Source organism: Rhinopithecus bieti, unplaced genomic scaffold (genome assembly GCF_001698545.2).
Source record: "Rhinopithecus bieti isolate Rb0 unplaced genomic scaffold, ASM169854v2 scaffold_12155, whole genome shotgun sequence".
Taxonomy (NCBI): Eukaryota; Metazoa; Chordata; class Mammalia; order Primates; family Cercopithecidae; genus Rhinopithecus; species Rhinopithecus bieti.
Window position 1 is genome coordinate 1,903,311 of NW_016807423.1, and position 11,867 is coordinate 1,915,177.

Genomic DNA, 11,867 nt, shown 5'->3' on the forward strand with positions numbered 1-11,867 from the left:
CTTTTTGGGGGTTTTTTTTTTTTTTTTTTTTTTTTTTTTAAACAGAGTCTCGCTCTGTCGCCCAGGCTGGAGTGCAATAGCTCAATCTTGGCTCACTACAAGCTTTGCCTCCTGGACTCGAGATTCTCCTGCCTTGGTGTCCTGAGTAACTGGGATTATAGGCACACACCATGATGCCTGGCTAATTTTTTGTATTTTTAGTAGAGATGGGGTTTTGCCACGTTGGCCAGGCTGGTCTCGAACTCTTGACCTCAAGCAATCCAGCCACCTCCGCCTCCCAAAGTGCTGGGATTACAGGCATGAGCCACCGCGCCCGGCCAGGATCCCGTTCTTAATATCAAAATGCCTAGGAAATAGGAACTCCTCCAGAACTAGAATTAGCACCCTGTTTCTTTACCTCTTAAGCCTCTCATCTCACCCAATCTGTTTTCCCTTCCTATTATCCTATTGATTTTGCCATTCCTAAGATCACCAGAGTTCTTCTGAAGTTGCCAGATTTAGTAGCTTCTTTTTTGGTCCTCTTTTTTACCTGTGAAGATTAAATATGAAAATCTGTTTCTATACTATAGATGAAAAGCCCTTCTTAAACTCCAAAATAAATGTTACTATAATCCCCTAAAGAGTCACTGTTGTAAGTATTAGTTCCTTTTTTTTTTTTTGAAACGGAGTTTCGCTTTTGTTGCCCAGGCTGGAGTGCAATGGCAGGATCTTGTCTCACTGCAACTTCTACCTACCAGGTTCAAGCGATTCTCCTACCACAGCCTCCCAAGTAGCTGGCATTACAGGCATGCACCACCACACCTGGCTAATTTTTTGTATTTTTAGTAGAGATAGGGTTTCTCCATGGTGGTCAGGCTGGTCTTGAACTCACGATCTCAGGTGATCAGCCCACCTCTGCCTCCCAAAGTGCTGGGATTACAGGTGTGAGCCACTGTACCCAACATATCATATAGTTTCTTTTTCATGGTACATTTAAAAAATTGAATTGAAACAGTAGAAATGAGGGGTTTTTTTTCTTTTTTTTTCAGTCACCCATGCTGGAATGCAGTGGTGTGATCTCGGCTCACTGTAACTTCCACCTCCTGGGCTCAAACAATCCTCCCACCTCAGCCTCCTGAGTAGCTGGGACCAGCTGAGTGCGCACCACCATGCCCAGCTAATTTTTTGTATTTTTGGGAGAGACAGCGTTTCACCGTGTTGCCCAGGCTGGTCTCAAACTCCTGATCTCAAGTGATCTGCCCTCCTTGGCCTGCCAAAGCGCTGGGTTTATAAGTGTGAGCCACAGCACCCAGCCAGAAATTAATTTTCATCTTCAATTAATATCTGAAATTGAGGCTAATATGGCTTTTTAAAACATTCCTATTTGGCTTTCAGAGGCTTTGAGATAGTGTCCAAATGTACTTCCATCCATGGATGTAACTACATCCTAAAGGATGTTTATATTAAGACACACTGCAGCCAGTTGCGCCACCTGTAATCCCAGCACTTTGGGAGGCCAAGGTGGGCAGATCATGAGATCAGGACATCGAGACCATCCTGGCTAACACGGTGAAACCCCGTCTCTACTATAAATACAAAAAATTAGCCAGGCTTGGCGGGCAGTTGTAGTCCCAGCTACTTGGGAGGCTGAGGAAGGAGAATGACGTGAACCCGGGAGTCAGAGCTTGCAGTGAGCTGACATCGCGCCGCTGCACTCCAGCCTGGGCGACAAAATACAAAAATTAGCCAGGCGTGGTGGCAGGCGCCTGTAATCCCAGCTACTCGGGGTGGGGTGTGGGGGTGGGGCACCGAGGCAGGAGAATCGCTTGAACTCAGGAGGCGGAGGTTGCAGTAAGCCAAGATCGCCCCATCGCACTCCAGCTTGGGGGGAAAGAGCGAGACTTCGTCTCAAAAAAAAAATCCCAAGAAAGGAGTAGTTTTAAGGCATCACAAGTTATCAGCAGTTTGAAAATCCAAGTCCAAATACATTATTTTTTTTGGATAAGCAAATACTAAGATTCTACTATGTGCTAGGTAATATGCTAGACCCTTGACAAAGGTTATCTCATTTAATTCTCACAATATCCCTACAAAGTAGGTATTTTTATGGTCTCAGTTTTACAATTGAATGATTTGATGAAGCTCAGGAAGTTCAGCTAAGCAAAAAAATAAAACCTTTTCTGACTTCCTTGCTTCCAACCGTGTCCTTGTGCTAACTGCCCTTCCTCTGTGCTGCTTTCATACCCGAACATATCTTTATCTTAATACTTACCATATTCAAATGGAATTATGTTTGTTTATCTGTCTCCCTCACTAGACAGTTCCTCAAGGGTAGGAACAGTGTCTGTTTTATTCACCAGCACAGAGCCTTAACATAGAAGGCTCTTAATAAATATTTATTACACTGCAGATTTGAGCTCAGAGTTCAAGCCTAAGTCTGTCTTTATATCACAGGCACACAGATTCAAATAAGATAGTCACTCTACTTTAAGGAAGTGTTGGGAAGGAAAACAAGCCAGTTCTAAAATCTTAGCAAATTTTTTATATTAAGAAAAGTTAATGCTTTGGAAAGTTTCTCTACTATCTAAAAATGAAACTGAAACATTAAGGCTTACACACACATCAAAGGAGAGATGTTAAGAATATGGGTTGCTTTATTTTCCAGGGGCTTTATGGGTGTGCATAATTTTAAATCCACACTGCAAACTGGAGGAGAAATCCTGCTGGCTGCAGCAGCTGCAGAAGTGGAGCGACCTGGATGTCTGTCCCCTGGAGGATGGAAACTATGGACATGAGCTGCCCAACATCACCAATGCACTTCCCCAGAATGCCATTCACAGCCCAGGTGAGCCAAGTGTCCTTTTAGGCTCTTTGTACCTGGAACTTCGAAAGGTGGGAGGGTAAACTTAGAACAATGGTAGCTGGATAGCCTTTTGGCTGTCAGAATTGCCATTATAAATAAGAAAAGCCTGTGTTTTTATTCATCTTGAAATGCCGAACCTTAAGTAAGGATAAGCTTTTATCTTTGACATTGAGTTGCTGTCCTTTTCCACATCTAGAGTGTCCTTACAGTGCCTAGCATAATGTCCTAGAGCCCTCTGCATGACTCCTGGTCTACTCTTCAGATTCTTCCTGTCTAATGTATTAAATGTCTTGGCTTCAGTTGGGGTTGGTTTTAGCTCAGACCTAACTTAGGGGAGAACAAAAGACCTATAAAAAGCAGTTTTAAAAAGTGTCCTGACCATAACTTTTCTTACTTCTGTTTTCCTCAAATTTTTATACAGCAAATAACTGGATGGGATCATCCTCCCATATTATTGGTAGGATTCCTGCCCCATTTTAAGACACTTCCAGTACAGTGATACCATACACTCCACCTTTTGAGCCCACTGGCCTGCAGATATCACTTGACATCAGCATTCGTATCAGTTTTAGTTCAGCTAATTCAGTCTATTTGATGTTGTCAATTGATTATTCTTTAGCCTATTGAGAGCCTTTATTGGGAGAAGATTTTATCAGACACTGATTTTACAATTGGTTCCTTTTATTTTATTTTATTTTATTTTATTTTATTTTATTTGGAGACAAGGTCTTGCTCTATCCCCCAGGCTGGAGTACAGTGGTGCGATCTTGGCTCACTGCAACCTCTGCCTCCAGGGTTCAAGCGATTCTCATGCCTCAGCCTCCCAAGTAGCTGAGATTGCAGGTGTGACAGCCACCACGCCTGGCTAATTTTTGTATCTTTAGTAGAGACAGGGTTTTGCCACGTTGGCCAGCGTGGTCTCGAACTCCTGACCTTGGGTTATCCACCCACCTCAACCTCTCAAAGTGCTGGGATTACAGTCGTGAGCCACTGCCCCTGGCAGTTCCTTTTATTTTAAATAACTCCATTGGTATTTTCAGTCTCAAGGAGGAAATCACGAAAATTATTGTTTTTGTTTGGTCTTCTTCTGTACCATAATTAGTTGTCAGTATATTTAAGACAACTAAGGTAATGGAAGATGAAAAGGCTACAATTTTGCCACTTATTTACCCTTTCCTGGAACTCATCTAGCTTCCACAACACAGGAAGGCATCTCTTTGATAGTGGCTTTGGATAGCATAGAGAGGGTCAAATGCATACAAACACATGCCTTGTTCTGTTGCCCAGGCTGGAGTGCAGTAGTGTGATCTCAGCTCACTGCAACTTTCGCCTTCCAGATTCAAGCAATTCTCCTGCCTCAGCTTCCTGAGTAGTTGGGACTACAGGCGCGGGCCACCACACCTGGCTAATTGTTGTATATTTGGTAGATACAGGGTTTCACCATATTGGCCAGGCTTGTGTCAAACTCCTCAAGTGATCTGCCCGTCTTGGCCTCCCAAAGTGCTAGTATTACAGGCGTGAGCCACCGCACCCAGCCTGGTCTTGCAGTTTCTTCCTGTCATAATATATTGGTTCTTTGTTGTTGTTAGCTCTCCTTTGAAGATGTTGCTTCTTCTAAAGCCTTCTCAGGTTGTGATTGATACCTCTCTCACATCCCTTTACCTTTGGGGCTGGAGAAGCAGTTGATTCCTGCCTATTCTTCATAGTCATTTCTACGTAATTCTCCTTCCTACCTTCTTAAAATACCCCAGGTTTAAGTTTATGCCATCAAACTATACTGTCTGCCACCCTGCTGGTTTTTGTCATCTGTAGACCTCTGGGTCAATCCCTCTCATTCCTTGAAGATTTTTAGCTATTGGCTTACTAATACTACTTTCTATCACTATTCCTATCATAATTCTTTTTATTATTATTATTATTATTTTTTGAGACTGGGTCTCACTGTCACCCACGCTAGAGTGAAGTGGCGTGGTCTCATCTCACTGCAACTTCCGTCTCCCAGACTTCAGTGATCCTCCCATCTCAGCCTGCCGAGTAGTTGGGACTACCGGCGTGAGCCACCACTCTCAGCCAAATTTGTGTGTGTGTGTGTGTATTTTTTGTAGAGATGGTTTCGTCATGTTGCGCAGGCTAGTCTCGAACTCCTGAGCTCAAGCAATCCTCCTGCCTTGGCCTCCCAAAGTGCTGGGATTATAGGCATGAGCCACCACACTGATTTCCATCATAATTCTTGATGACTTCAGTAGCCACATAGATGACCCTTTCAATACCCTGGCCTCTCAATTATTTGATCTCCTCTTTTCCAGTAGTTTCATCCTCCACCATAACTTAACCATTCAACCCCAAAATCATACCCTAAACCTTGACATTACCAAAAACTACACCCTCTTCATGCATCACCAGTTACCACCATCATTCTTGATAGCTTTTCTTTAGTATCCCAATTTCAGTAATTCTTTGATCCAGTAGGAATTTTTGTCTTACTGTGTAAGACAGGGTTTTACAGGTTTTTGTTTTGTTTACCAAAACAAAACATAAAACACTCTTGTGACTCCACCTGCCTCTCTGGGTGGTAGAATTAGGAAAAATCAATTAAAAAGAATAGTACAGATTTGCCATCTCCATTTCTTCTGTTCTTAATCTCCCTTGAATTCACTCCAAGTCAGGCTTTCAATCCCTACCACTACTGAAACAGCTCTTGTATCAGTTACTAATGCTAACTGTTGCTAAATCTAGTAGTTCTCAGTCATAACCTTACTTGACCTATCAGCACTGTTTGACACATTGGTCACACTCTCCTTGAAACTTCTTTGTCATTTGACTTCCAAGAAACCATTCTCTCTCAGTTCTCCTTACTTCATTGGCCATTCCTTCTAAGTCTCTTTACTGTCTCTTCCCCACTTCCCAACCTAAAATGCCATAGTGCCCAGGGATCTGTCATCAGACCACCTCTCTTTCTTTTTTTTTTTTTTTGTTTGAGACGGAGTCTTGTTCTGTTGCCCAGGCTGGAGTGCAATGGTGTGGTCTTGGCTCACCACAACCTCTGCCTTCCAGGTTCAAGTGATTCTCCTGCCTCAGCCTCCTGAGCAGCTAGGATTACAGGTGCCTACCACCACGCCTGATAATTTTTGTATTTTTAGTAGAGATGGGGTTTCACTATGTTAGCCTGGCTGGTTTCGAACTCCTGACCTTGTGATCCGCCTACCTCCGCCTCTCAAAGTGCTGGGATTACAGAAGTGAGCCACCGTGCCTGGCCACCACCCTCTTTCTATACTTCTTCGTTGGCTGCATTGTTTTAGTAATCATCTAAATACTAACAACTCGTATATATAGATCTTGCCCAGACCTTTCCTCTCAACTCCAGACATGTATATTTGATATTCAGACTGCCTTTCTGATATCTCCATTTATCTATTAACAGGCATCTCAGTAGGATTCCTACCCCTCAAGCCCCACCCGAACCTGCTCCTCTTGTAGTCTTCCTGTCTCCGTATATGGCACCTCTCTTAAAAACCTTGGAGTCATTCTTAATTCTTTACTCTCTCTCACCCCAGCTCTAATCCATGAGCAAATCCAATATATTGCCTTTATCTTTGAAATATATGCAGAATCCAACTACTGCTCATCATCTCCACTCATTATTTCTCTGCCAGCTACCATCATCTCTCACAAATTATTGTAGTGCCCACCTGATTGCTCCCCCTTCTTCTGCCCTTCCACCTTATAACCTGTTCCCAATACTGCTGCCAGAGTTATCCTTTTGAAATGCAAGTCCCATCATATACCTTCACAGCTCAGAGCTCTTCAGTGGCCTCTCATCTTTCTCAAAAACCCAAGTCATCTTTTTCTCATGGCCTACATGGCCCTCCATGATCTAGTTCTCTAATATGTCTCTGACTTAATCTCCTGTGATTCTCCTGCTTGCTCATTCCGTCCAACTATACTGGCCTCCTCACTGTTCTCAAACGCTCCAAATATACTTCTGCCTTAGGACTTAGTACTTGCTGTTCCTTTTGCCTGGAGACCATTCTATATATGAATGGAACAATAACCCCCTGCCTAACCCCAGCTTGCTTTTCTCCATAACTCTGCTTTAGACTTTTTCATAGCACTTATAACTGTATGATATATCTGATACACTATATATTTACTTAACTGTCTCTCCCCAATTGAATGTAAAGGTCCATAAAGACAGGGACTTTGTATGTCCTAATCACTAAGAACAGTACCTACTGTATAGTAGGCAGTAATTATTTGCTGATTTAATCAATTTAAAAATATATTGGGAGCCCAGTGTCCACTGTGGGTTGAGCAGACCAGTGGATTCTCAGTTCAGCAGTAGATGAGCTTAGATTCCAGCCAGTAGAAGAGTCATTGTGCTTTCAGTGAGGGCAACATGAAGGAGAAGCAATTTCTGTAAATACTGTCAGTGCTACTTGAATGATAATATCCTTCAACCATCTGAGCCTGTACCCAATGGGCTATATTAAATTCTAAAGAAATGACCAGATTCCAAGGACTTTTCCTGAATGGTTGAATATGTTAGGTTGTTTCACATTCAGTATGAATTATCTGACATTCCCTCATAATTTTTTTACACAGAATCAGTAGGTACACACCTCATTTGGGCATCTTTGTAAATGTCCGTACAGTACAATACTTCAGTTCTTGATCCCGAAATAGTTTAAATTGCCATTAATCTGGCAAAGCATCAGTTAAATGACTCCCTCATGGTTTCTTATTACCTTAAATATCATTTCCATGATCCTCCCTAAGTCCATGGTTTATGGCAAGATATCTTCATTTGGTCCTCTTACATACCACCCTTAAGAGTTGAGCCTACATTTTTGTCTGCAATTTTGGTTTCCCTGCAGCCCTTTTCCTGAAGAGAGATGGCATGGTAAGACTCCAGTGAGAAAACAAGTTTGTCTTTTATTAGCATCAGTTTTTTCTTTTTCTTTTTTCTGAGGCATGATCTCGCTTTGTTACCCAGGCTGGAGACCAGTGGCACGATCTCGGCTCACTGTGGCCTCAACCTCCTGGGCTCAAGTGATCCTCCTGACTCAGCCCCTGAATAGCTGGGACTACAGGCCCACGCCACCATGCCTGGCTAATTTTTATATTTTTTGTAGAGACAGGGTTTCACCACATTCCCCAGACTGGTCTCAAACTCCTGAACTCAAGCAATCTGCCAGCCTCAGCCTCCCAAAGTGCTGGGATAACAAGTGCGAGTCATCACACCTGGCCTCATCAGTTTTTTCTTATTGGGGAACAAGACTGTAAGCCGCAGGTATCAGTGTAATAAAGGTACCTGAATATACAGAGCTTCAGCTCTTTCTCTTTTTTTTTTTTTTTTTGAGATAGGGTTTTGCTCTGTCACCCAGGCTAGAGTGCAGTGGTGTAATCTTGGCTCACTGCAGCGTCTACCTCCTGAGTTCAAGTGATCCTCCTGCCTTAGCCTCCCAAGTAGCTAGGACTGCAGGCATGTGCCACCATGGCTGGCTAATTTTTAAATTTTTTATTTTTTGTAGAGACAGTGCCTTGCTATGTTGCCCAGGCTGGTCTTGAACTCCTGGCCTCAAGTGATCCTCCCACTTTAGCCACCCAAAGTTCTGGGATTACAGGCAGAAGCCACTGTAGCTTCAGCTCTCTTTCAACTCTTAATATGAATTTCATGAAAGTCCTTGGTCTGATAAGGGAAACTTGGTATGAAACAAGTTACAGATTGGCCAGGGATATTGCCTAGCTGCTTCTCTCTACCTTTGACCTCGATAGAAGCAGTTTATATCTTCATGATTGAGTGGCTAAGCACCACTACTACACCTCTTCTATTTCATGTAGCTTCTGGATCTCAGGAGAAATTAGTCTTCTGTAGAAGGAGGAAGTAAGCCATAGATCTCTGTGGAAAGGTTATTCCTGTAAAGAGCACACACACACTAAAAGCTTATCCAAGAAGGAGGCAACACAGCAGATACTCAGAGAGATTGCAAGTGGCTGCTCTCATTGCCCTTCCACCTTATAACCTGTTCTCAATACTGCTGCCAGAGTTGTTCTTTTAAAATGCTATTATTCAGCCAACCTTCCACTCTGAAGAAGACCCAGGGCTTAAAACTTCAAATTGCCTGTCACTGTACTGCTGCATGTTCTTCTTTCTCCAGACTCCTTATCCAGACCAAGACGAACAGTGTTCACTAGAGCCATTGAGGGTCGTGAATTACATTGGCAGGATAGCCACCTACAGCGAATAATCAGCAGTGATGTTTATACAGCTCCTGCCTGCCAACGGGAAAGTGAAAGACTACTCTTTAATTCCCAAGGCCAGCCACTGTGGCTTGGTAAGTCTAGCCCTCCTCTAAGAACTTGAAAGCCACCCTCACTTCATGCCAGGCCCAAATGAGCCATCTTCATACGTACCTGCAACTCAAACTACAATTTGGACAGTTTTCACACAGATCTTTTGGGGCTTTTATTAGGGATATTTATGTGAAGCCTAAGCCATTTGCGTGTATACTCAGTTGTGATACAGCAACCTCAAATAAGAATTTGCATCCTGTCCTCTAAGCTTTGGCAGGGGTGAAAGGAGTTAATGCATCTCAAAGAGCACTAACAAAGCAATTAGGCCTCAGTTCACAGCTTCTCTGAGTTATTAAGCAACAATAGTCTACTCAGTAGTTATTGAGCAACATTATAGTCTACTCTGAAATTACATGTTTTGCTAAAAAAAGCACTAATTTGAATTTTTTTTAGTCTCCTGTGCTAGTAAATAGGACATAATCTGCGTTTGTCACCAAGCAGTCTTCCTTTTCTCCTTCCCACCTTCCTACCTTCCTTCATGATAACAGGATAGAGCTGTTTCATTGTGAGTTTAAACCCTCCTCTGAAATAGTTTCCTGGTTTTCCCTCAATCAGCCTGTCCCTGACTTTATCACAGGATACCCATTTCAAAAGAGACATTCTTTTTTAAAAATATTCATTTTCCGAGTCTTACAGCAATGACATACATTTTCATTGTCTTCTCGCAATTACCTACCTCCATCTCTCAAACCGTATCTTTGTTTTTCTCAAGATTTTGCTGAATCTAGATATGCGCATCTCTCTCTTGAAAGCAGTAGCCAGACACACTGAGTCACTACCCGAAGTTCCCTCTGATCATCTTTCTTCTGTGATCCAACACTAATAAACATAAATGTAATAAGCATATGAAAGACTATACACCTCATTAACAAAGATGCAAATTAAAACAACACTGAGTTAGCATTTTTTGATTTTCAAATGGTCAGGCGTTTTTAATTAAGATAATTAGTTTCTGGTATGGGAGAGGTTGCATGGAGATAGGTTACCACTACTTACAGGAGTGTAAATACTTACAGTCTTTCTGAAGGGTATTTCTTTTTATCAGAAGCTTTTAAAATATGTTCATACCATGTGATCCAGGAATTCTACCTGTAGGAATTTATCCTGAACCATAATTAACTAAGGATGTGCATATAGCTAAGGGGTTCATTACAGCATGGATAAAAATAAGGTACAGATGAGAAAAAATGGAAACCATATAAATGTCCAACAATAGGGGATTGATTAGCTCAATAGATGTACATGTATTCACCAGAATGATATGTAATCATTTTTAATGTTATAAATGTATATTTGATAACATGGAAAAATATTTACAATGTGTTATTAAGTGGAAGGCCAGTTACAAAACAGCAAGTGTAATACCATCCCATTTTTAGTAAAAACTTACTAGGCTGGGCTCAGCGGCTCACACCTGTAATCCCAGCACTTTGAGAGACTGAGGTGGGCAGATCACCTGAGGTCAGGAGTTTGAGACCAGCCTGGCCAACATGGTGAAACCCTGTCTCTAGTAAAAGTACAGAAATTATCCAGGTGTGGTGGCACACATCTGTAATACCAGCTACTCAGGAGGCTGTGGCAGGAGAATTGCCTGAACCTGGATGCCGGAGGTTGCAGTGAGCCGAGATCACGCCACTGTACTCCAGTCTGGGTGACAGAGTGAGACTCCATCTAAAAAAAAAAATTAATAGAAAAGTGTGAGTAAATATACATGACACCGGAAAGAGTGATTATTTCTGATTTTTATTTTATATTTCTTTTATGTATTTTCAAATTTTCTGCAATTACTTATGTAATTTTAATTTTATCTTTAAGAAAAAAGCACAAAATAAACCATAAAGCTTGTTATAATTACTCACCTATTTGTAAGTCTTTGGTTTGGTAGTCTTCCATTATCCCTAAGGTAAATTCAAACTCCATAGAATGGCATTCAAAGCTGTTTATATTCCAGACTCTACCTTTTCCAGGCTATCTTAAGCCACATAACATAATTCTAACTACATGGAACTATTTGCCATACTCTGAAGATGGATGCTATTAATATATTGAAAAATTTTTATGCTTTTACAATATGCCCTTGCTTATGTTTCCTTTGTTAGGAATGTCTTTCCCTGTTTGTCTACCTGTTTGAAATCTTACTTGTCCTTCAAAGCACAGCTCAAATATTATTTTCTCTATATATATTTCTATTATGTTACTTCTTTTTAGCTGCTTTATAATTACGTTTATGTATCATTTGTGAGCTCTTTGAGGGCAATGACCATTTCTTATTCATCTGTGTACTTCCTTTGCCAAGCATACTCCCTGGCGTATAATAGGTTTTCAGGAAATGTAGGATTAATTAAATGAATGAGACTTCTCCCATTAGGCAGTTAGTTGCTACCTCCATTGGTTTCCCATAGTATAATATATGTTTGCAAAGAGAGAAACTACATTTTATTATCCTACTTGTGTGTCCCTTTCAACACCATAGACCATGCTGAGGCTGCAAGGTAGCTCTTTCAAGATACCACCTGTGATTTATTCAACTTTTTATATCTTTCAAAGATAAAGACACAGTTTCTGGTATATAGTAAGTGTCAGGTTGAATTTGAGGAACTGGACTGAATACAAACCTTCTTTGTCAGGTATAAATTTTCCTGATTTGAAATTTTAACTAGGCCGGGCGCGG

General features: G+C 41.6%; 1 protein-coding gene across 1 annotated transcript in view; it reads left to right on the forward strand.

Moving 5' to 3' along the window:
* Positions 1 to 11,867, forward strand: part of ZSWIM5 (zinc finger SWIM-type containing 5) — a 184,584-nt gene that overhangs the window by 151,074 nt on the left and 21,643 nt on the right. The window contains 2 exon segments of the mRNA XM_017881686.1: positions 2,645 to 2,824; positions 9,001 to 9,177. Of these exon segments, the coding sequence (XP_017737175.1) occupies positions 2,645 to 2,824; positions 9,001 to 9,177 (357 nt within the window).